General features: G+C 38.6%; 1 protein-coding gene and 1 pseudogene across 4 annotated transcripts in view; both read right to left on the bottom strand.

Annotated features, from left to right (window-relative positions):
• Window positions 1-1,672: 1,672 nt before the first annotated feature.
• Window positions 1,673-4,022, bottom strand: LOC112322626 (large ribosomal subunit protein eL15-like; annotated as a pseudogene).
• Window positions 4,023-7,573: 3,551 nt separating this feature from the next.
• PTPN2 (protein tyrosine phosphatase non-receptor type 2) overlaps window positions 7,574-27,162 on the bottom strand; it is a 137,964-nt gene continuing 118,375 nt past the window's right edge. For 2 of the 4 annotated variants that reach the window (XM_045187778.2, XM_024580255.3), the window contains 2 exons: window positions 15,249-15,350; window positions 7,574-7,937 (listed from right to left, as the gene is read on the bottom strand). In XM_045187778.2, coding sequence (XP_045043713.2) covers window positions 7,916-7,937; window positions 15,249-15,350 — 124 coding nt within the window. In that variant the 3' untranslated portion in view covers window positions 7,574-7,915. Of the gene's footprint in view, window positions 7,938-14,139; window positions 15,351-27,162 lie in introns of those variants that run through there. The other 2 variants (XM_024580254.3, XM_053912533.2) reach the window with 1 other exon arrangement.

Raw genomic sequence — 27,162 nt, 5'->3', positions numbered from 1 at the left:
CCACTTAGATAACATGGGTGGAACTTGAAGTGAAATAAGTCAGAAAAAGATAAATCTGTCTGATACCACTTATCTGTGGAATCTAAAAAAGTCAAACTGAGAAAGAGAGAGTAGAATGGTGGTTACCAGGGGCCCGGGGGTTGTAGGAAATAGAGATGTTGGCAAAAGAATACAAACCTGTATCCAGAATGAGTAATTCCTAGGGATCTAATGTATAGCATGTTGATTATAGTTAATAATATTAAATTATATTATATACTTGGAAGTCCCTCAGTAACAAACATTCTCACCACAAAAAAGAAATGGTAATTATGTGATGTGATGAAGGTGTTAGCTAAGCTATGGTGGTAATCAGTTTGCAATGTTTAAGTGTATGAAGTGCACAAATTATACACCTTAAACCTAAACAATATTGATGTCAATGAAAAAATATTTGGGAGACAAAATTGAAAGAATCTTAATATGGATTGGGTGTTAGATGGTATTTATGATTTTTTAATCTTGTTAAATATTACAATCTAATGGTGTTGTTGTTATGTACTTTTTTGTAGTTTTTCAGATTTGTATAAAATTTAGGAGAACATACAAGATGTATGTAATCTATTTCACCATGCTTTACAAACAATAGATAAAGCAAATATGGGAAAAATAATTCTTAAATCTAGTTGATGGGTATATGAGGTCTATCTGGAAAAAGTCCAACTATTGTTAATATAATGAGAATGGTTTGCACAACATCGATGTAACCTGGCAGCCAAGGAGAGTGGACTGGAATTTGTACGTGTGAACACATTCCATTCAAAGGGGTTGGCAGATGCAATTGAGTGAGCATGTGTATTGTGTGGCCATCACATTCAAAATGACTGAGTGAGTAGAGCAATGAATCTGCATCAAATTTTGCATTAAGCTTGAACATTCCTCCACGGAAAATATTTGTATGATTCAGAAGGCCGCAGCTATGGCCAACTGGTGATCGGCAGATTCATCATGACAGCGTGCCTGCTCATGCATCACATCTTGTGCTGAGATTTTTTGGTGAAAGATCAAATCACCCAGGTGACTCAGCCCCCCTACAGCCCAGATTTGGTGCCCTGTGACTTCTGGCGTTTCCCAAAACTAAAAACACATTCGAAAGGGAAGAGATTCAGGCTATCGATGAGATTCAGGAAAATATGATGGGGCAGCTGATGGCAACTGGGAGAACTGTGTGAGGTCCCAAGGTGCCTACTTTGAAGAAGACTGGGGTGTCATTGTCCTATGTACAATGTTTCTTGTATCTTGTATATTCTTCAGTAAGTGTCTCTTTTTATATTACATAGCTGGATACCTTCTGGACAGACCCCATATATTTATACAATTCTTTTTTTTTTCTGTACTTATATTTTCTAAAAGTTAAAAAGTAAACATACACATAATTATTTTCAAATATTTTCAAAAAAAACTTTCTTAAAAAATGCTACTGTATCATTTCTACATGAAATTTTGCTACAACTATAATAGTCTTAGTTTTATTAATACTTTAAAAATTTTAAAAAGATACCATATATTTATTTCCTTGAGCTGCTAAAATAAATTACCATAAACTGGATAGCTTAAAACAGAAATGTATCCTCTCACAGTTCTTGAGGCCCAAGTCCAAAATCAAGGTGTCAGCAGGTCATGCTCTCTCTGAACACTCTAGGGGAGGATCATGCCTTGCCTCTTCCAGCCTAGAGTGCTGGCTTGCAATCCTTGGTGTTCCTTGGTTTGTAGATGCATCACTCCAGTCTCTGTCTCCATCTTCACATGGCCTTCTCCTTGCGTGTCTGTGTCTCTGTCTCCTTTCCTTTGTTTATAAGGACCTCAGTCATTTTTGATTAAGGTCCCACCCATCTAGTATGACTCCATCTTTACTAATTACATTTGCAATGACCATATTTTTCTTTTGATTGTCCTAATTTGTTCATTAGGTAAGAATTTTACAAACACAACACATACTAACAGTAATGGTGGAGCTGGGGAGTATTGCACCTTCTCCAAGCTGCACGGCAAGAACCACCAATAGTGTGGTGGAACTTGTGGCCCTTTCCAAGGCCATGGCTCTTGCAATCTGCCGATGTTAGTCCTTGCATCTTCTTGTGCTTTGTGAACCAGTCTGGTGATCCATTGGGTATCAGGATTCCTTCTGATAGCCTATGAAATGGATCAATGAGAATAACCTCAAAGAATTTGTATGTGGAATCATCACCAACCTGGTAAGAATTCAGGACTCTCAGAGCCCCACAGTGGCACCCAGCTCACTCCTGAGCAACAAACTTAAGGCTTTGGGCAAACTTGAACTGGTTAACACCATGCTGGCCAGGCTTGCCATAGGTCACTCCCTTAGGAACAGGGCATTTACAGCCACCACGGCACACACAAATCTGATATATGGCATAACCTTGCTCGGCCTTGTACCCCAACCCGTGTGCTTTATCAGGCCTGGGGGGGCAGGGGGCTCTGTGGAGCACAGGAAGCTGGCAGTACCACTAGCAGTGCACCCTGAGAAGGAAGTGCATCATATCTCACTGCTTCCTCTTCCATAGCTCCTGGATGTACTTGGAAGTGCCCATCTCGGCTTGCCTTATGGTTGCCGCCAGACAGAAAGCAAGCCTTTCTTCCCAACGCTATTTCTAGTTAAGATTCTGAGGAGGACATAAATCTGGGATGGGGTGGTGGGGGATACTGTTCAATTCAGTACACATTACGTCAGGAGTTCTACCCATTTCCCTGGACCTCATTGGCCAGGTTGTCCCAGAAGGACATTGCCAGCTGTTTAGAATTCCTGAAGAACGAAGTTGTCCCCAGAAGTATTCAAATAAGATATAAACTGATGGTTTTATATAGGATCAGAAATGCAGGTTCCAGGTTTGCATCAGGGCTACCTGAAGATAATCTCTAAATACACTTCTTTACCTCATCACATCAGCGTTTTAAGACAAGAATGTTTAGAGGGTTTTATAACTTTTAAAATACAAAGCATTTTGGTTTTAGAATGTTTTTGGTTAGCTTCTTGGAAAGGAATAAACAAATACTTGGTTTTAGGACAGGGGAAAAATTGTCCATTTTTGAAACTGAATATGAAATACACAAATGTCCTCTGTGAAACATGAGTCTATTCTTAGGCCATGTAATTAAAAGATTCTTTCCCTGGATTTTTCCTTTGTCACTGAGATGCTCAGTTATTTACTTTATATCAAACTTATAAGGTCCAGGGATTTTATTTAATATAAAGGATTATCTCTGGTTCCATTTAAGTGAAACAAAACTGAATTATACTATCAGAAGTGTATACAGTTACTAGCAAAATTCCTCACCTCCTCTGTACCTTATCCTCCCAAACTAGTTCTTCACAGGAGAAACCACTGTGAATATATTGATGTTTTTCCTTTGATAACTTAAACATGAATACAGAAACTACTTAGGAGTTCCAGCCAAGATGGAGGTGTAGGCAAAAACCCTTTGCTTCCTTGCACAACCAAAAGGAGGGTAACAACCAATCTAAAATCAATAAACAACCAGAAGTGCCAGAAAATCAAACTGCATGGAACTCTGACAACCAAGGAATTGAAACAATCAACCAGAACCACCAGACTGCTAAGGCGGTAGATGGAGAGAACCCACGTTGAGGCAGTGGACCAAGAGACAGGCCTGGCTGAATGAGAAACTGAGACCCAGAGCTCACTGTGGACTACCATGGTTCCCCCGGTGCGAGAAACTGCCAGTCTCACAGGAGGTTTCGCTGGAAAGGGGGGCTGGAGACAAGCAGGGGAGCGGCACTGTTCCCTCTCTGGCCCCTCCCCCACAGGCAGTGCCACAGTGCAGCAAGGAGGGTTGCCCTGTCCAGGTGAGTATCTAAGGACCCGCTCACTCACAACCTAACAGGTGCCCCAAGACAAAGAAATTGGGCCCAAATGAAACAACAGAACAAAACTTCAGAAAGAGAGCTAAGCGATGAGGAGATAGCCAACCTATCTGATGAGAGAATTTAAAGCCCTGGTGATCAAAATGCTCACAGAACTAATTGAGCTTGGTCGATAAATGAAAGAACAAATGAAAGATACTCAAAATGAAATAAAGCAAAATATTCAGGGAACCAACAGTGACAGGAAGGAAACCAGGACTCAAAGCAACGATTTGGAACAAAAGGAAGAAATAAAGAAACAAGAATTCAAAAAAATGAAGGGAGACTAAGGAAACTTTGGGACAATTTGAAATGTCCCAACATCCGAATTACAGGGGTACTGGAAGAAGAACAGCAGCAGCAAGAAACTGAAAACGTATTTTAACAAATAATGAAGGAAAACTTCCCCAATCTGGCGAAATAGACTTCCAGGAAGCCCAGAGAGTCCCAAAGAAGTTGGACCCAAAGAGGAACACATTAGGGCACATCATCATTAAGTTACCCAAGATTAAAGATAAGGAGAGAATCTTAAAAGCAGCAAGAGGAAAGGAGAGCGTTATCCACAAAGGAGTGCCCATAAAGCTATCAGCTGATTTCTGAAAAGAAACCTTACAGGCAAGGAGGTGGGAAGAAGTATTTGAAGTCATGAAAGGCAAGGACCTACATCCAAGATTACTCTATTCAGCAAAGCTTTCATTTAGAATGGAAGGGCAGAGAAGGTGCTTCCCAGATAAGGTCAAGTTAAATGAGTTCAACATCACTAAGTCATTATTACATGAAATGTTAGAGGGACTTATCTAAGAAAAAGAAGATCAAAACTAGGATCAGTAAAATGACAACAAACTCACAACTACCAACACCTCAACCAAAAAAAAAAGGGAAAACAGTGTAAATGAAAACTAAGCAAACAACTGGAACAGGAACAGAATCAGAGAAATGGACATCACACAGAGGATTTTCAGAGGAGGGGGCAGGAATGAATAGGGGGGGAAAGGCATAGGGAAGAAGCAGCATAATTGGTAGGCATTAAATAGATGGGGAGATGTCAAAAATGGTACAGGAAACAGAGAACTCGAAGAATTTATATGTACAACCCATGGACATGAATGGGGGAGGGGAATGCTGGAGGGCTGGAGGGTGCAGGGTGGAGAGGGATAAAAGGGAAAAAATTGGGAAAACTGTAATAGCATAATCAATAAAATATACTTAAAAAATAAAAAAGCATACCAAATAAGAATAAATAAAAAAATAAAACCAACACCTGGCTATGGCCTAACTCCTTTTCTTGGCTCCATTGCAACTTCTCTTTATCCTAGCTTTTGGGCCCTGTCTCTACGATGTCTCCTATCTTTTATCCACCAAACACTAGGGGGCTCCCTTTAATTATTTTTTAAAGATATTATTTATTTAGTTTTGGAAAGAGGGAAGGGAGAAGCAAAGAGGGGGGAAACATCAATGTGTGGTTGCCTCTCATGCGCTCTTCACTGGGAACCTGGTCTGCCACCCAGGCTAATGCCCTGATTGGGAATCGAACCGGTGACCCTTTGGTTTGCAGGTCAGTGCTCAATCCACTAACCCACACCAGCCAGGGCTGGGGCTCCCTTTACAAACAATCCTCCAGTGATGGCTCTTGCCTTTCAGGTTGTCCATTTCCCCCTTCTTTCTCTTAATGACCTTCCCCGACCCACAGACAGGGACAACTTTACATCCATCACCAGCAATGAAGCAGTTACAGAAGAAAAGACTTTCGTCTCTTTTACCCAGAACCAGGACCAGGCCAGGTTATCAAGAATAAATCCACCTTAAAACTAGAGAAGAGAATGAAAGGACAAAAATTCCCCTTCCCGGCCCTCTTTACGAAAGCTAACTATCTCTTTCCTGTCAGGCATAATTAACTGTTGTTTCTCTGAGCCTCTATTCTCAGGACTGAAGAGATTACTAAAAGCATCCCCTGCCCAGGTGTTTCAGAAACTTACACAAACTGTCCAGACATACCAGACCCAAACACCTGGACCCTGAACCCAAAGATAACAGCAGAACTGAAGCCTGCACAATCCACTTGAAACCTCCTGATTTACAACTAATTGCTATGACTACCTAGATGCATCCCCCTCTCCCTTTATCACCCAATAAAAACTCACAGCCCCAACCATTTGCAGCTGGTATATCTCTCTACACCAAGTCCCTTTCCTCTCTTGGAAAAGTGAATAAAAACATTGCTCTCTGCATTTTCTTCTCTTGGTGAATTCTTTCACAGCCCATGGCACTAGCCACCCTAATACTATTTGCCCTAAAAAGAGAAAATTTGCAGTATATGAAAACATGGATGAACCTTAAGAGTATTATGCCAAGTCAAACAAGCTAGTAACACAAGGTCAAATACTGGATGACTCTACTTACATAAATATCTAAAATAGTCTAATTCATAGAATCCAAAAGTGGAATGGTAGCAGTCAGCGACTGGGCAGGGGGCAGTGCGTGGAATGAAGTTACTAATCGATAGGCATAAATTTCAGTTAAACTAGACAAAAAAGCTTTACAGACCTGTACAACATTGTACCTATAGTCAACGATAACAGAGTATAATTAAAATTTTGTTAAGGAGTAAAGATCTCATGTTAAGTGAGAGAGAGAGACAGAGAGAGAGAGGCAGAGGCTCAAAGGATTGAGACAAAGAGAACCCAGAGAAAGGTCTGAGCCTTAGGAAGAAAGCTTCAAAGGAGTTCTTATCACTGTCAAATCATGTAAGATAGAAATGAAGTTTCAATTGTATTTGCCTACTTTTCTGGGCTATTTCTGGAGTGACACAAAAGAAAGTCAGATACTAGTGGGGTAAATATGGGAAGTTGAGGAAATAGAAGTGCAGATAATTCTTTGAAGCTTTGTTGACACAATGAGAGAACTATTTTTGCTGTACTACTTTGTGGTATAATAAATTTTCATGCATTCTTTAGGGAAGATTTAGCAGGGATTAACAGTTTGCTTGTTCTTAAATAGAGCTAAGAACCATGGAAAACAAGGTTAAAAGAACATAAGGTTTCTAAATTTTCAAAAGACGAAATAGATGTATTCAATTAACAGTATTATGAAACTTTCACAGTTGGCAAAATAAAAACAATTGCGTTGTTATACCATTAAGGTGATGCTTATGTGATGCAGAGGCTTCAGGGTCTTTGAACAAGAACATCACCATAACCTGACAACCAACTGGATACATAGCCGAAACCCATCATTTAGCTAGGAAATTAGATGGTAAAGAAGTCAAAATCCTCACTCAGGAAAGAACTGTTGGTCTCTTTATAACAGAAAATGTTTGTGAGGAAAGCACATCTAATACAAAATCCTGTGTTAGATAAATAACACTGTGATTTTAAAAACCGCGTCGGGTTGCTGTACTTATGTGAAATTAATACCATTATCCATATTTCTAAGCAACAAAGGAATATAACTGTTCTTTTATTATTTTCACCTAATCTGTATTGACAGACTATTGAGGGGTAACTGAAAAAAAATTTTAAGCAAGTGAGCAGTGTTATGGACCAATTTTAATTTAACTGTCAATTGTTAGTTATAAAAATTTAAGAGTATATCCTTAAGAAAACATTATTTGAAATAGAGCTGTCCTAAGACAATGCACACAAACCAACATAATCTATTTAATAAAAATATTTAATGCTGCCAAAAAGTATAAAAATACAGTAGGGATGGCAGTACAATGCAGTCTCTCCTAATTTATTTCTTTTACATCTTTCCACATTTCATACATACATTAAAAAACTTAACAATACATCAAATTAGAGGGTTCTGCAAAGTCTTCTGCTGGTGGTGCTCTTCTTTCCCTGGATGTAAAGTTTACTTTGTAAACAGACAAATGTGAGGCAATCTACAGGTTTACCAAGCCTCACATTAGTTTCCGGAGTGGGCTTCAGGTCTTGCTTTGCACATCAATGGTTCAATATCTATAGCTGCAGAATATTCTCAAGTCATGAATATTTAGGTGTCTGTCAGTCTTGGCCTAAAACATAAAATAAGAAGTCATCTATTCAATTCATATTTACCAAACACACAGACGTACACAGATACACAGAAACATAAAAGGACTAACAGTGAACAAAAAAGGCAACCAAAAAACATTCCAACATATCACATCCAACCACACTAAGTGCTTCACTGTTATCTTGGTAAATTGCCTAAGTGCTAGATTTTCAAACAGAATTGGTGGTGTGAGGTAGACTTACGTCAAAGCACCATAATTTACATTGTTTTTCAATAATTACTAACTCTGAATTTTTTAGGTAATCCTGTATTACTCAAGAAATGACCTCCATGTGAGATACTGACAGACAGACAGGTTTAAAAAAAAAAATGTACCCACAACAGTTCAGCAAGATTATATGTATGTGCTAGACTTACCAAAACTTTGGCATTCATTTCAAAAGTCTAATCCAATTTGGACCTCCACTGTATCATACTGCTAAAAATATTATGAATGTAATGTATGAACATAAAGTTGGCTTATAATCTTTAAATCACGGACTGTTAGCAGCATGCTTTTTGTCCTGAAGGATAATACTAATGATTAAAGCAATATAGAACTGAAGCGACACAATTTACTATCAATATAAAAGAAAACACAGACATAAAGTAGTTGAGAAATTTATTGTATTTTAATGCCAAAAAGCAAAGATGAATGAGAGTTTAAACAAATGACAGACAGATGAAATAAGTATTTTAGGGGCAGTTGAGTTTTTGATGTTATTTAGTGATGTTTGCAAATAGCCGGTCTTTTGAGATAAATATATTTCCATTCTTTCCTCACTATAACAAAACCCCCCAAATCTAAAAACTTGTCATTATTGTATATTCACATATATAAATAGGAAATATAAAACCACACCCACATATTTATCTAAAACATTTAGTCAACCCCCCCAAAATACTGTGAATTTGCTTATGCTTCTTCCTGACTACTGGCTCCTTCTATGGAAGGAAAGAATAACAGTACCAAGCACCTTAGTGTTCTGAATATCCCTTTTCTCTGATTTTCCAGCACTGATAGATAAATGTCAAGTCATCAAGAAAACATTCCCATTAGATGTCTGTGGGTCACAAAAACTACTTTGGCTGCTCATTGTGGGGTTCCACAGAGCCCTGAATCCAAGTGGCTGCAGTAAGGAAAGGTACTGATTTGTTACTGATTCTGACATATTTATTTCCCATGCATTCAGAAAACTGCTCATTAAAACAAAGGAACTTACTCTAACCAAAGTGAATGAAATAATGGGACAAAGAATATTTTGAAGTTCTACTATTTCTCTGGCCCAATGGTAGTTCAAACTGTCACGTTTTTTTGGAGGGACAAAACTTTGTTTCACTGAAGAAATAGTGGGTTCCTTTAAAATTTAAGAAGTAAAACTAATGTCTAATGTTTTCCCATTTAAATATCTGGTTTAAATATTGCATAAAAACAGAGTCTCAGTGTGACATAACAGAAAAAGTATGAGGTCTGGAGTTAATGGAATTCTAATGGAATCTCAGCGGTCATATACCAGCTGGCAATTTTGAACAAGGTACTTATCCTCTGACTCAGTTTTATTATCTGAAAATAGAAGTAATGTGACATAACTAGAAGAAGCATTATGAGGGTTAAATTTAGGTTGCGTATTTAACTGGTTGGCAGAACCGTAGGTATTCAACATACAATGCTGCCTTCTCCAGCAAGGCATTAGAGATACACTTACCAAGGAAAACTACCATTTAAAACAACTAAAAGAGACTGTCCAGTGTTTCTAAAAATTCACCTTTTTTCTTTGTAAGCATTATTATTATGGGGGGAGAAGAATATACAATGATATCATAAGGAGTATTTTAACTATCTTAAAATACTATATTTATTTGCAAGACTGAAAAAAGAAATGGGCTTTATTTTAGGAAAAAATAAAATATGTTCACCCGCATCATTTTTTGCCGATTTATTTAACAACACTCAAGTAAAATGGGTTCAAACAAATCAAGCGGAATAAGCCCTGACTGGTGCTTTCTTTGGAAATGCATCCCTCATGTACTACCAACCATTCCAATGCTGGAATGGATGCAAGAGTGGATTTTACAGAAAGAGCAAACTCTTCCCAAGCTGGCTCCACACCTGAGGTAACAGAAAGTCAAAACTGCACCCAAAATAGTTTTTGCCACCAGATATCCACACTAATATTTTACTGAAAATAATAAAAAAAATGTCAGATGAGCAAAGCATTGCCTTATAAACAAAATGAACTTACATAGTTTCTCTCTCCTGAATTCACCAAACTCAAAGTAACTTTTTTAAAGTAGAAATCTGAAATAGCAACATAATCATGTATCTAAAACATCTAGGCCAAATTAGAGAACCAATAAAAAACTGGGTTTTAAGAAACAGTCTCTATAAAGAAAAAAAAAATTCTCAGCAGTTCTTCTTAGAGCTCCCCAAAGCATACCATGTAATGGGAAACAAGACAATATTAAAATAGACTCTGTAAGTAATATGCTGACCTAATCCCATAATTCTCATATGCTACTCTAAATGATACTGATAAAGACAATGTCTCTCAAGCCAAGCAGTAGCTTCTTGTCTGATTGGCTGCTTACATATGGCAATGCTCTGTGATGGGGTAAACAGCATACAACATGAGAAAAGGATCAGCACTGACTGTGAAGCAAAATTCTCCTCAAAGAAGTTTCCAGAATCCAGTAGCCAAAGGAGATAACACTTTCTCTGAAGAGTGTTGAAAGAAAACACTTGTGCAGAATTGCTCGATGCTGTTCTTGGAGCAATCTGAATGTGGTGAATATTCCTACTGTTGAGGGAAAAATGAGATAGCCAAACTCATACCATTTTCCTAAAAGTTTTTTCTTTATAACACTACCTAACAAAGTGGGTAGCATAAAATTTCCAGATCTTAAAAACTTAAATTCCCAAATCCGGATGAACAATGGAATGGCTACATTATGGCCAGGTACATGGAATATAGCCAATAAGTACATAGTATCTGAACTGAGGATTCCTGGGTGGGACACTGTGGAGCTTACACAACCTGAGTTTCTTCCTATCAAGGCATACATGTTATCACATACATATTCAGTGGAACAAGAGATGGCTGGCATTTATAACATACCCATTGTTGTATGGGCTGTCCCCAAAACACTGTTTATGGGACAACAGTGTTTTGAAGATAGGTATAAGGAAAAATGGAATCAAATCCAAACAAGTGAACTAGGGAAAAAGATGAAAGAAAAAGATCAACTCCAGAATAAATCACCCAAAGAATGACCAAGATCCTGTATTTTAAGTCAGAACTTAATTTTATGTGGAAAAAATACTACATTTTTATTTTTCAAAATTTTATTTATAAGATTTTGTGCTGCTACCATGTAAGTAAGTCATAGCTAAACAAGGGGTTCTTAAGTAAAACAGACTTAATTAGCTGCTAATGTAGAAATAAGAACCAGGAACACAGAACAGACATTTCTGCTACACACTTAGTTCCAGATCAGGATCAATGCACCGAGTTCTAACCTCGGTGAACCTCCACCCAATTGCTAGTGTGCAGTAGATTAAGAGATCCATACTCTCTCTCCCACTGACAAACCCATATGGACCTGCTGGAAGAAAAAATAAGCCAGTGTTGACAGAAGTGTGACTGCTAGACTCTTGCCTAAACACAGGAAGAAATGGATAATACATATAAGCATTTGGCTTATAAGAGACTACATAAAAAAAGAAATTTCTGTAAATTTGTATCTGAAAGTAAAAATCAAGGATGACTAGAATTAAAAATCTGTACAATAACCAGACAGGAACTTTCGAAATGTAGGTACTCATTAAAATAAGAGTATAAAATGGTAAATAAAAATATTTCTAATCAAATCAGGTTCTGGTCTGTGTCTATTTATTTATATAGAATCTATTTAGAGATAATTTTCTAAGAGGGAAATGACTTGCACAAGGAAAATCTTTGAGAGTTTTTTAATTCTGAAATATACTATACACATGAGACTTTTCCATGATAGCACCATAAAAAATGTAGAAATGCCAAGTCTCAGGCTGGTTATGGCTTAATAATAACACCACCTACCTCAAAAGCTTGTTGTGAGGATTAAATAGGATAACATAACATATGAAAAGTGCTTAGCACAGTGCTTGGCACACAGTAAACGATCAATAAATGGTAGCAACCATCACTTTGAATTGATGCTGAAAGCAAAGAAGGAATTGTATTAAAACTAAATTCTGCTCCACGTCATAAACTACTTTTTAAACCAATATGTATTTTTTGATTCACACCATCAATTCTAGTTTATTTAAAACAAGTATACATAAAATTAATTTATGAGTTATGACTCCTTCCTCTGACATACCAGTTAAGCAGAGCTGCTTTTTTTGTTTTTAATCAACACGTTTTTTTTTTTACTTCCTTTCTCTTTTTTTGTTCACTCCTTGTAAAAATATTAATACATAAGGAAATGGACCAGAAAGATAGAAAAAGGACAGAGCAAATATACAAAATATTCTCTAAATGTGAGAAATTCTCTTTATATTGTTTTGAAGTTCTCTATGCCCTTGTACATATTACATTTTTTAACCCTCCCAGAGTTCAGGAAAAGGTTATTATTTTAATTTTCTATATGGATAAATTAAGTATGGAGAATTATATCTTTACATATTATATATGTGCAAGCATAGATAAAAATAGAGGATACCATAAAATACTTCGCTAAACTTGGAAACAAGTGTGTAACCAGTTGGTGTAGCTGGAGAAGATGGTATCAGTTTATTAGCAGGGATAAATATAAATACAAATGAACTGGATATTAATGTAAATGTTCTTTTATTAATGTAAATGTTCTTTTCTTAATGTAAATAATAAAGCCTCTGGCTTTAAAAATGTCTTTTCTTCTTCCTTAAATAACTACTTCATTAAAGTCAAACCACACAACTAACTTTGAAAACTGTTGTAATTAAAACTATTATGAAGACTTAGGGATACACAAATTTTGTGAAGATGTAGAACCCGTCATGGATTAGTAACCCTTTCCTCTAGTTGTTACCTAAGAAGGCATGCCTGGGTCCTCTCTGACAAGCCAACCTCACTTTAAATAAAGGGTCAGGATGACGACCATAGGCACCATAGCACGTTGCCATATATATTCAATAATTAGTACATAGCAACCACCAAAAATACTACTATTGGTAAAAACTTAACATACTATCCTCAAGGATCTACTTGGAGGAGATAAGAATACTAACGTTTGCAGAAGTTCATCAAGAAATGTTTACTACATTGACTAAAATTTAAGAGATATATTACAACAAACACTACCCAGAAGGACAGAAAGCAGACAAAAAGCAAAGCTGCAATACTGAATCCAATGAAGCACATTCACCTGCAATGGGGCCGTGTGCGTCATTACCAGCATTTGTTTCCTATAGGAAGTCTTTAACTTTTTGTTAAAGCAAGGCTATCTTCAATGGGAAATTTAATTTGGTCTGGCCATATCTGAGTTGTAGAATAATATACTACATTTTGGCAAGGCAAGACAAGGCAAATTGGAAAGAAAGATTTTTAAACTATAATGGCTTAAAACATAAAGGCCTTGGTGCCTGAATACAGATTTAATGAAGACAGACATAAGAAAATGTCCCTCTTACCTCCTTCCCATTTAAAGGTTACAGGACACAGTAGCACTGAATTAGGACACAGGCAGAAGTTTATTTAATATGTAGTATCACCTACATCCTGCTTCCAATTTTGCAGCACAATTTAACACATCAAGGAGGCTACTCAAGTCAATTCAAAACATCTACCTACACCAATGGTTTTGAACTTTTAAAAATTATAACTGACCCGTTAAAAAAATTAAACTTCATGCAGAAATCTTATGTAGTATATAAAATAGATAAAGGAGAGACAGTCTGGTTGAAAGTAAAGATTGGTAGCTTGGAGTCTTTCCTACCGCTTCTTCGTGATTCCTTAGAAATCATAGTTTGAAAATAACTGAAATAATGTTATTTCAGCAATTAAATTTATAACAACTATTTAATTTAATGGAATGTTGGAGTCTAACAACTTTCATGGAATGTTGAAGTCTGATAAAAGCTACCAATTCTAGTCAGCAATTAAATTCGTTAAGCCATACATACTTTAAATATACCCATGAACAATTTAAAGGGACAATGTAAGGTTTTTACACCATCATACTATTTATTAAAGTAGAAAGAACTTGAAAATATTTTTACTTCAAAACTTCAGTCTAGTAAACTGAAATCACGGCAGTAAAATGCTGCTCCTTATTTTTATTTCCTAAATCATGATTTACCCCAGTTATAAATTAGGGTAGTCACATTGAAATATTCATAAACAATAAAGAGTACTAATAATAGGCTTTACAGAAACCAACTTCTTTACAAAGTCTTGAACAACTGTTACCTGACTATATTAGTAAGAAGAATTTTCTTTCAAAGATACTTTTAGAGAAAATTTTTGTTTTTCTTTTAAATTGGAAAAACTGTAAAACAAAAGAAATGAAAATATACGGTAAAAAATGCTTACTCAGAGTTCTAACTTCTCTTATCGAACTTCCCTTTATGAAAATGTAGCCAGTACAATTGAAGCAACATACAATATTTTTATGGTAACAGATTTTTCAAATTGAGCTTTTTATAAAAGTACATTTAACTACAAAAAAGTAAGATTAAATAGGTACTTATAAATATATATTTACCCTGAAATGGTTAAGAATATAAATTATTGATGCTCATATTAATAGTACATTATATATTATACACATTATTTAAAGGTCATTTTCCTTTCAGTTATAATGTAGATAAAACCACAATATTTATTGCTTGTATCAATGTTAAAAATCCAGATAGCCTCAAAAACAAATCCTTTTGATAAAGGATATCTCTCAATCTGATCATTTATGTTTAAAATGGATGAATACAGTTGCAAAATGTACCAGTTTTTGACAGGCATTAAAGTCTTTATTTTAGATCACCGTTTACATTTTAGGGGCGGAGCCCTGAGACGTTGGGCTGAGGATAGAATATATAATTTATCTGGATGGTGTCTATTCTACTGCTCCATTTTTAGGGTATGGGGAGTTTGTTAACAGAAAAACCCTTGTGATTAACGCAACACTGTCAGCTATTAGTGCAGAAGCTGCTGGGCAACACTGTTTTATTTATAGGACATTTTGCTGAAAAAACAATGTCCAGCCAACAAAAGCGCCAACCAAAATGACTGACACAAACCCCATCTTAGTGAGAATAGGTTGCCAATATAACCACCTTTTTCTTTTTCGTTCAGTCTCATTTAGCCTCTGTTTCATCTGCTGCACCTTCTGAGCTGTGTTAGCTTTTCTGTCTTCTCGAATTCGTTTCCGCAGAACACTATGAATAAATAAAAACAAATGATAAGAAGTGCTTGGCAGGACCTAATTACTCTCGTACAGAGGACCTAAACTCAAACATCCATCCTCCATCCCCCACACATTTTCAACTTATTCAAAGGTTGAACTTTTTTTTAAAGAAAAAATTTGGCCCAAATAAACTCTTATAAAACTTCTCAAAATAAAAAAAGCCTCACTATTCTAAATGGTCCAGCGATGTATTCTGATAATTCAGTGACAATTTCTGATGTAGTTTTACAATAATAAATACTTTTAATAGGACCTGATTAGAAGCATAATGCTTTTCTTGAAATGTGAAATTATGACTATCAGTTTTCTTTCTTTCTTTGCTAACCAGGCAGGAGTAGGAAGAGAAACAGGTCCCCTAGCATCTGATCCCCTTTTGTGTTTACATCTGATTTTTGACAAAGACCCTTTGATAAAAGCCATCAACTTAATGTGTCCATGAATATTCTGTTGTGGGAGAGCTTATTACTCTGTCCATACAAATTTCTGGCTCCCATTTTTCCTAATCCATACAGATGTTTTATTCCAATGAAAGCTCTTTAAATTTCCAAGATACGTGGTCCTAGGATAAAAGCCATCAACTTAATATGTCCATGAATATTCTGTTGTGGGAGTACTTACTACTCTGTCCATACGGATTTCTGGCTCCCATTTTCCTATTCAATACAAAATTTTTGTTTCAATGAAAGCTCTTTGATTTCCAAGACACATGGTCCTAGGACTACATAAGGAATGGCCAATGGCAACATGTAAGTTACTAATGCCAAATTACAGTAAAAACTTAACCAGTCTCTTTGCCTCCAAATTAAACTTCACCAGAGTACTTTTCCTAAAGCTTAGTAGCTCTGATTGCATAGCTTGATTAAAAATCTGGAATACCTTTTCATTCTCTATGACATTAAGTGTGAACTTTTTCCTAGCCAAAAATTTTAACCTGAATCTAATAAAAAGAAACAACCAGAAGAATCCAGATTGTGGGGCATTCTAAAAGGCAACTGGTCCAGAAGCTGTAAAAATGCCAATGTCAAGCAAGGGGAAGACTAAAGGAGACTAAAGAATTATATTAACCAAGTGCAAAACATGATCCTCAATTAGGGCTTGAATTAAAAAAAAAAACAAAAACAAACTACAGAGATTGGGATCACAAAAATGTTCCAAAATTAGATTATGGTGATGATTACACAACTCTGTAAATATGCTAAATTTATAGTACTGTGCACACTGTATTATTTTTAAAGATTTTATTTATTTATTTTTAGAGAGAGGGAGAAAGAGATGGAGAGAAACATTGATGTGAGAGAGAGAAACATTAATCAGTTTCCTCTTGGATGCACCCCGACTGGGGACTGATCCTGCAACCTGAGCTGGACCTGAAATGGTGACCTTTTGTTTCGCAGAATCATACTCAACCGAGCCACACCAGTCAGGGCAGAACTGTACACTTTAAATGAATAAAGTTAAAGGTATGTATATTATATCTCAAAGTTATATGGATTTTTTGACAACTAGGAAAATATGAATATAGGCTATATATAAGATTATTTTATCAATGCTAAATTTCTTTGGAATATTGGAAACTTTAGACATTGGTGGTAGAAATGGAAAATGGGGTAGATGCTATGGAAACCTATTTAGCAGTTCCTAAAATGTTTAGCATAGAGTTACCATATGACCCAGCAATTGTCCTCCGAGGTATATACCCAAGAGAACTGAAACATTATGCCCATGCAAAAACTGTAATATTCTCCTGTTATGCACAACAGTTCTTATCCATATGATTTTTTGCTGTTCTCCGAATTTGTTACCCTCTAACTCAGAAACCTTCTCTTCTCTCTGGTCCTTTCATTTCAGTTCTGGTCTTCAATTCTCCCTTCTCTGATCACCTAGGAGCCTTCTATTTTTATCTTATAGCATTTAATTTATAGCAAATAATTTATGCTGCTAATTTGGGTCCTTGTTTTATAATACATTAGCAAATTTCAGACTTCATTTTGCTTATCTCTGCATGCCCTGTGGAGATTTCTAGTGTCTTTCTTAACTCTTACATATACAGTTATCTCTGGCTGTTGGAACTCTATCAGAATATTTGCTAAAAAGAAATGCAAAAATTATTCCCCAGCATGCACTCACTGAACTGAAAATTCACTGCAACAAATATGTATGTACCTGCTAGTGAAAAAATTTAAGTTGTATTTAAGCAGACAAAAATATATAAATACATGAAAGAATATAGAGCTTCCACTCAAGGGGAGCAAAGCCTTTCATGGTTCCCTATATTTGCTTCTGCAAGGAGTCTGAAACTACCAATAACCAGGTTCCGATTTTGATGGAGTCTTTAACACTAAAGTATAAAACACAATTATAATTTTTATCCAATGTTCGCATTTACCATGTAAAACCCAATAGGTGCTCATATATTTACATAACTATGTAATTATGCTTTAAATACTTTGCTGACAGACCAGGCAGACCTATATTTGCACGTGGATAAACCAGGAGGAACAACTAGGGATCAAGACAGACCAAGAAACCCAGGGTTATAAGGCGGGGAAATAAAGCCTCAAAACCTCTGACCAAAAAAACCTGTGGGGGTCAAGGAGGTGGGAGAAACTCCCAGCCTCACAGAAGAGTTCCTTGGAGAGACTCACAGGGTCCTAGAGCATACACAAACCCACCCACCTGAGAATCAGCACCAGAGGGGCCTAATTTGCTTGTGGGTAGCGGGGGAAGTTACTGAAAGCCGACAGAGAGCTGAGCATGCAGCACTGTTCCCTCTTGTACCCCTCTCCCACATACAGCACCACAACACAGCCACGTGGGTTGCCCTGCCATGGCCAATACCTAAGAGCCCGCCACTTACTACACATAACAGGCATGCCAAGACAAAAAAATATGGCCCAAATGAAAGAACAGATCAAAGCTACAGAAAAAATACAAATAAGCCATGAAGAGACAGCCAACCTATCAGATGCAGAGTTCAAACCACTGGTAATCAGGATGCTCACAGAAATGGTTGAGTATGGTCACAAAATAGAGGAAGAGGTGAAGACTATGAAAAGTGAAATAAAGAAAAATGTACAGGGAACCAATAGTGATGGGAAGAAAACTGGGACTCAAATCAATGCTTTGGAGCAGAAGAAAGAAATAAGCATTCAACCAGAACAGAAGGAAGAAACTAGAATTCAAAAAAATGTGGAGAAGCTTAGAAACCTCTGGGACAACTTTAAACATTCCAACATCCAAATCATGGGGATGCCAGAAGGAGAATAAGAAGAGCAAGGAATTGAAAACTTATTTGAAAAAATGATGGAGAACTTCCCTAATATGGCAAAGGAAATAGACTTCCAGGAAGTCCAGGAAGCTCAGAGAGTCCTCCCAAAAATGCTGGACCCAAGGAAGCACACACCAAGGCACATCATAATTACATTACCCAAGATTAAAGATAAGGAGAGAATCTTAAAAAGCAGCAAGAGGAAAGGAGAGTTACCCACAAAGGAGTTCCCATAAGACCATCAGCTGATTTCTCAAAAGAAAACTTGTAGGCAAGAAGGGACTGGAAAGAAGTATTCCAAGTCATGAAAGGCAAGGACCTACATCCAAGATTGCTCTATCCAGCAAAGCTATCATTTAGAATGGAAGGGCAGATAAAGTGCTTCCCAGATAAGCTCAAGTTAAAGGAGTTCATCATCACCAAGCCCTTATTATATGAAATGTTACAGGGAATTATCTAATAAAAAGAGGATGATAAAAAATATAAACAGTAAAGTGACAACAAACTCACAACTATCAACAACTGAACCTAAAAAAAAACAAGAACAAAATGAACTAAGTAATAAACAACTAGAACAGGAAGAGAGTCCCAGAAATAGAGATCACATGGAGGTTAAAATTGGGGAGGGGGTTGGGGGAGAATGGGGGCAAAGGTACAGGGAGTAAGAAGCATAAATGGTAGGTACAAAATAAATGGGAGGAGGTTAAGAATAGTATGGGAAATAAAGAAGCGAAAGAACTTATATGTAAAACCCATGGACATGAACTAAGGTGGGGGAATGATGGTGGGAGGAGGTGTACAGGGCAGAGGGGAATAAAGGGGGGGAAAATGGAACAACTGTAATAGCATAATCAATAAAATATATTAAGAAATACTTTGTTATACAGATGTTTAAGAAGATTTTTATGATTTGGGGGGAAATCAGTGATGGTTTTAGCTGGGCTAAGAGCATAACTTTTCCCATTAAAAATAACAAAATAGAAGCTCTGGCTTTCCAAAAATGTACTGTATATATGTTTTCAGGAATGGAATGAGTACAAATACCACGGGATACTATTACTTAGTTTAACAATGCAATTCCAGAGAAGTAAAGACTACTCTTAATTTGATTCAATAAATTTTTTTTTTACTCTTAGGCCTAAAGAAATTATGTCCATGTAATAACATGCCCAGTGAAATCTGGCCAAATTTTCCTATATGTTTATACAACGTAGGCCACAAACTGCCAAGGAATGCCTCCTGTGGACCCTTGCCTGTGTAAGACCATGTAAAATCCCTCACAGAGTACACACACCAGGCTAATATCCATATGTGTCTCAACAAGTGTCCTTTACACACTATGCAAATACATAGGGGAAGAATCCAAATAATGTGACTTTCCATTTATCCAAATTGTTCTCCGTTTTTATTGATCTGAGTTTATGAATTACACAATAGAGAACAGTGGCCATCAAAGCTTGATGGCAACTTACAGCAAGAAACATCTTACCATCGCAACAGAGTAATTGCACATATACATTTAAATAGGTAAAATAAATACACACACACACATTTATTTATTTCCAGGCAAGATAGTAGCATAGGTAAACACAGTACACACTTCCTCCTACAACCACTTCAGAATTATAACTAAACTACAGAACAACCATCATTCAAAATTGCCTGAAATCTGGCTGAATGGAAGTCCTACAACTAGGAAATTAAAGAAGCTACAACAAGACTGGTAGGAGAGGCCCTGGCTGGTGTGGCTCAGTGGATTGTTCGATTCCCAGTCAGGGGCACATGCCTGGGTTGCAGACCAGGTCCCTAGTAGGGGGCATGCGAGAGGGAACCACACATTGATTTTTCTCTCCCTCTCTCTTCCCGTCCCTTCCCCTCTCTCTAAAAAGAAATAGTCTTAAAAAAAAAAAAAAGACTGGTGGGAGGGGCAGGGACACCAAATAGAATGGTCCTACAACCACGTGTGGCAGGTAACTATTGGGAGGGAAATCTTGGCTGCACAGGTTCCCTCTGAAGAGCAAGGAGTCCCAGTCCCAGCTAGCCCAGGGTTCTAGAGCCAGAAAGAGACTTTCCCATAATTTCTGGATGTAAAAACCAGCAGGGATTGAAGCTGAGGGAGGTGGGAGGGCTTTTGGAGTCCCAGGCAGTTCCTCTTAAAGAACACACACATGAACTTACTTGGATTCTCCCTCTGAGCTCCAGCACTGGGGCAGCATCCTGAAAGGCACCAGAGACATATGAGGAGGAACTGAACTGTTTGGCATCAGGGCAAGAGCTTGGGCGAGGGGTGGGGGCAGCATTCTCTGAAAAGAAGTCCTTGCAGAGGCCATTGTTCCTTTGATGAGCCAACCCCCTCAGAGGTGGCAGATGGGCAACATATTTGAGACTCCATCTCAAATTGAGCTCACATTGTTTGCCCTGCCTTGGTGATGCCCTGAGGCCCTGCACCACTCAATTTTGGGGTCCACACAACCTGTTTTCCAGTGGCTTTTCCATACCAATGGCCTGTCTTGGCTCATACCTCAGATGTTCCTAAAATCTCTCAAACAAGCAGCATCTGGCCCCAGTATGCCTCATACCTCTTGCTAAGTGGTCCCAGGATTGGCTCGAGCAGCAGCTGGCCTTGGTTCACAACTTGGCCTGATCTGTACACTTCTAAGCCTAGCACAAGTAGCAGCCCTCTGGAGATTGCTTTGTAGCTCATGGTAGTGTCCTGGGCAGAAGACAGGTGCAGCTGACAGACTGCACCTACTGGGAGGTTGCAGATTCAACGCACGCAGTGTATGGCTGTAGAACACATAGAAGAATCACCACCCAACAACAGCCACCAGCAACAACACTGAAGGGGCAGAATCAGCAGGCACCAAGTCCGAGAGCTCCACTGAAGTAAGCCCTGCTCTTTGGGGAGGGACCCTACACAGCTGATCCACCAGGAGGATCAGAGGTCAGTTGTCACAGCCAGGCCTTGCAACTGATCAGACTGGGGATAAATTCCTTCCATTCATGTGCCAACAATAATCAAGACTCAACTACAAAAGTAGGGCATACACAGCCTACACTGGGTTTGTACCTCAAGTACCCAGCTTGGGTGACTGCAGAAACTGTGCCACTGGACCCTATAGTACATCTACGACATTAGCCCACACTACCAAGCCTGGGAGAAGTAGCAGCTCTACCTAATACATAGAAACAAACACAGGGAGGCCAAAATGAGGAGAAAACCCCCCAAACAAACCACCTCCTAAATGAAAGAACAGAATAAAACTCCAGAAAAAGAACTAAATAAAGTGGAGACAAGCAATCTATTAGATTCAGAGTTCAAAACACTAGTTATAAGATGACCCAAAACTTAGTGAGAACCTTAGAATAAAAAGGACCAGTCAGAAATAAAAGATACACCAAATGAAATGAAAAATAATTTATAGGGAATCAACATTAGAGTGGATGAAGCCAAGAATGAAATAAGAGATATGGAATATAAGGAAACAAACAAACAAAAAACACCCAGGCAAAACAGCAAGAGAAAATAATCCAAAAAAGCAATGATAGTGTGAGGAGCCTCTGGGACAACTTCGAATATGCCAACATTTGTGTCATGTGGATGCTGGAAGGAGAAGAGAGAGAGCAAGAAAGTGAAAACCTATTTGAAAAAATAATGACAGAAAACATTCCTATTCTTGTGAAGGAAAAGGACATACAAGTGCAGGAAACACAGAGAGGCCCACACCAAGATATGTCATAATTAAAATGCCAAAGGTTAAAGACAAAGAGAGAACCTTCTTAAAAGCAGCAAGAGAAAAGCAGTTTAGCAACCGGCGAGGGAGCTCTCGTAAGACTGTCAGCTGATTTCTTCACAGAAACTTTCAGTCCAGAAGGGACTGGCATGAAATATTCAAAGTGATTAAAAGAAAGGACCTACAACCAAGATTATTCTACCCAGCAAAGCTATCATTCAGAATTGAAGGACACATTAAGAGTTTCCCAGACAAGAAAAAACTAAAGGAGTTTATCACCACCAAATCAGTATTACTTGAAATGTTAAAAGGTCTTAAGAAAAAGAAAAAAAAATTAAAAAGATGAATAAAATAGCAATAAATACATAGCAACTTAAAAAAAAAAAAACAGAACAATAAGAGACTGATATACAGAGAACGTTTTGATGGTTGCCAGATGGGAAAGGGGCTTGGGGAATGGGTGAAAAAGGTGAAGAGATTAAGAAGTACAAATTGTTTGTTACAGAATAGTCATAGGGGAGATCTAAGATGGCTTCAGAGTAACTAGAAGCTCCGTTCACTTGCCCCTAGACCTGGACTGATCTTGTAGCTAAACCACAGAGCAATCACCTTGAAAATACAGCAGAGTGAGTGAGAACATGTGTGAGTGACAGTGTATGTGGATGAGTGTGCAGGGCAGAGTGTGTGAGGGGCAAGACTCTGTCCGCCTACGGGGCACTCAGGAGCAGGCGGTCTGGGTTCTCCTAGCAGAGTAGCCGCCACTGCTGCTGTCCCACCTGGCACTTCTGGCTGTGCAGATTTGGGGCAGGAGCCACTTTTGAAGGATTTAAAATATCCTCATTGGGAAGAAGCCTCTTGAGTGACTGCACCTCAGTGCCCAGGGCTGCGTTCCCCACCACCACCAGAAGCCAGGATCTGGGGACTGTGGTACTTACTAGGGGAGGGGCTGTCACCTCCCTGATCCTAGGTGCTGAGGAAACCACAAATGGGACAGAATCTGATGGAGGAGACAGTGGATCAACTCAGGAGCTGGGAGCTACAGGGGTGAAGAGAGATGGCTGGGTGAAGCTGGCTGCAGCAAATGGGTGGTGGGGCCAGGCCCATCCCAGGCTGAGAGTACTGGAGGGAGGAGTGAGAGCATCCTCTAACTGCCCTGTGTTATAGTATTGCTGCCGTATTGCTGCTGGGCTCTTCCCAGCACTGTCTGGGAGATTTCAAGAGAAATTTTATCCAAAACTGTTGGAGGTTTCAGCAGGCCGTGGTGGCCAGCCCTGACCAAGAGAGACATTGTGCTTGTTGGGGAGGGGGACACACAGAGAACAGAATCTCCCCTGCCCCGCTCCCCTTGCTGGCTTGGTGCTGCTGTGTGGCAGTCACACAGAAACTCTTTTAAAAGAGGAGCTGAGGCAAGACTCGAGACTTGGCAGAGACCCTGTGTTCGCATGCACACACACGCAGTGGCTCTGCCAGCGAAGAACTCAGCATGATAGTGTCATGCTGAATGGACTGTGGGACCTGACCCATCACGGCTGGCGAGCAGGGGACTGTGCAGAGTGGAGAGTTCAGGCCCAAGTCTCTTGTGAGAGTGGCGGAGGGAGACTGCATGGCCAGGAGTTCAACGCCTGGTACTTGCTGCAGCCAGGCAGATCCCCTCACAGTCAGGCGTGCTTAACTCCCACCCGCAGGACTACAGGCTCTGCAGATGAGTGAGGCCAGGATCAGAAGCCCACTACTGGGAGAATATCATTACGAAAGAAGGAAAAGCTTTGAAGGGCCCCTCCCCTTTCTACCAGACACTACAAGCTACACTGTTCCTCAGGCCCTGATCCACTGACACTAGCAGAGAGATTAGAGACAGGTGCAACAAGGATTGTTTAAGGCCCTGCCAACCCCGGCACCAAGACAGAGCTGCTGTCTGCCCCAAGCAGTAAAGAGCTGCCCCTTTTACACAGATTTGTCCCTCACAGGAAATGGAAAGCTAATTCACCAGAAACCATACACTGCTGGAAAGAATCTGGGATAGACCAAGTTGTGTGGAGAGGGGGCAGGGAAACACTCTCATCATCTTCCCTGAAGACTGAACAGCACCCCCTGGGGGTGACCCAGGGTTCCCACACTCCAGATTGTATCACAGGACCCCTCTGGAGGCAGGTGAAGAAGGTACTGGCAGTCTGTTCAGGTCTTTTAATGAACTACTCCTGGGTCCTGTGCTGATGGAAAGCCAGCAGGGCAGAACAGTGGGGACAGGCCAACTCTGAAGGAGACAGCCACAGACTGTGGATTGCTTATAGTCTCAACAGGCTTCCTAGGGCCAAACTAGGACACCATCTGATATTACCAGGGGTGGATGCAGAAAGGAAAGACAGTGGTAAACACCGGATTCTACTGAGATGAATTCCACAATGGTCTTTTCATGATTTGCGTTATTTTCTCTCCTGCATAGCTATCTAACATTCATTTCTTTTGCTATAAGTTTGTTATTGTTGTTCCATTTTTTATTTTAGTTTATTTCAAATTTCATATTTTGCTCCTCCATTCTCTTACTCCATTTCATCTTTCTTATTTTTGTTTTAAATTTTACTTTTTCCCTTACTATGACTTTTTTCTATTCTGCACTTTTAGTACTTCTCCCCATCAACATCATTTTTCTTGTCATTAATACCTCATATTTTTTTCCCATTCTTAAAATACCCTGATTTTCTCCCCGCCTTTAGTAATTGTTGCTTGTTGATATGGTGGTTGTTGTTGCATGTCTTCAAATTTATTCCTAGATCTCTAGTATTTCAAATCTCAAATTTTACCATTACCCACACCTACTCCATTTTGCTTTCCTCCTGCCCTTTTTTTCGTTTTAAGTTTTATTTTCTTTCCCTGTCTTAGCCTTGGTTTCATTCCTGATTCTTAGTATTTCTTCTCCCTCTATCCTCTCAAAATCACTTTTCTTTCTTCAAGACATCTCACAACCTTTTCTTCTTTCTTTTTTCTTCTTATACCCATTCCACCTGTATTAGTATTTGCTCATTCTTTGTTGATACTGTTGTGGTGGAACTGTTTCTCTAATTTGGTTCTTTCTTTTCCCCCACCATTGTTATTAAATTTTTTTGTTTTAAAACTCATTCTATACTCTTCCCTTTTCTTACTCCATTCTCTTTTTTCCTCCTTTTATATCAAAATGTAAATGCTATTTCTTTCTTTCTTCACCTTGTTTCTATTCCCTACTCTTATTATTTTTCCTCCCTCTATGTTCTCAAAACTATTTTTCTTTCAGTTAGCTATTTCATACCCATTTTTCCTTTTTTAAATAGTTTTTGAAAGATTTTAATTTATTTTCATTTTTAGAAAGGGGGGAAGGGAGGGAGAAAGAGATAGAGAGAAACATCAAAGTGTGGTTGCCTCTCATGCACCCCCGACTGGGGACCCAGACCACAACCCAGGCATGAGCCCTGACTGGGAATCGAACCGGCAACCCTTTGGTTCACAGGCCTGTGCTCAATCCACTGAGACACACCAGCCTTCTTAAAACAGTTTTAATCTCTTTACAGCTTGATTAATATTTGCTCAATGGCTGTCCATCGTGTGGTTGTTGGTGGGGGCTATTACTGAATGTGTGAGTTTGTTTCCTGGGTTTTGTTTTGTTCTGGCAGCACCTGTATAAAAGCACGCAAGAAGTGGTGGGCAGAGTGACTTTCACTCAGCAGCCAGAGGGAAGAACCCACCAAAGAACAACCCAACAACAACCAAAACCCAATTACATCTAGATCATCCAGCTCAGGAGATCAAGAAGGCTGCCGCACTGACTCCTACAATGTCCTACCAAAGAAGGTCACCCCACGAAGACAGAGAGTCAAAGCAGATCAATCTGCTAGGCAGAAACAGACAAGAAGAGTCACTTAAAATGGGGAGATAGAAAAAAAACCTCCCAATTGAAAGGAGGAAAACTCAAGAAAGAGTGCTAAATTAAATTAAGGCAAACAATCTATTAGACATTGAGTTCAAAATATGGTTATAAGGATGCTCAAGGAGTTTAGTGAGAACTACAAAAAACTCTATGGAAGCTATAAGTAACTTACTGGGAACTACACAGCATGAAACAGGACATAGAAACTATCAATAAGAGCTACCAGGAAATGAAGAATACACTATCTGAAATGAAGAATATATGAGAAGGAATTAAAAGCAGGCTAGATGAAGCAGAGGATTGAATCAGTGAGCTGGAGGACAAGGTAGACAAAAATTCCCAGCTAGTGGGTTCTATCCTCTGGCTGCTGAGTGAAAGTCACTCCGCCCACCACTTCTTATATGCTTTTATACAGGTGCTGCCAGAACAAAACAAAACCCAGGAAACAAACTCATACATACAGTAATAGCCCACACCAACAACCACACTATGGACAATTAAAATTAAAAAAGACTCCAAAAGGACAAAGAGAATTTAAGGGAGCTACAGGACAACATGAAATGTAATAATATTCACATTACAAGGAAACCAGAAGAAAAAGAGGAGGAGCAATGGATAGAAAACATGTTTCAGGCCCTGGCTGGTATGGCTCAGTAGGTTGAGTGCTGGCCTGTGAACCAAAGGTTTGCTGTTTCAATTCCCATTCAAGGCACGTGCCTGGGTTGTGGGCTAGGTCCCCAGTAAGGGCTGTGTGAGAGGCAACCACACATTGATATTTCTCTCCCTCTCATTCTCCCTCCTGCCCCCTTTCTCTAAAAATAAATTAATAAAATGTTAACAAGAAAAAAGAAAAAGAAAACATGTTTGAAAAAGTAATGACAGA

Source organism: Desmodus rotundus, chromosome 10, assembly GCF_022682495.2.
Source record: "Desmodus rotundus isolate HL8 chromosome 10, HLdesRot8A.1, whole genome shotgun sequence".
NCBI classification, from domain to species: domain Eukaryota; kingdom Metazoa; phylum Chordata; class Mammalia; order Chiroptera; family Phyllostomidae; genus Desmodus; species Desmodus rotundus.
This window is presented reverse-complemented; position numbering and strand designations above follow the sequence as displayed.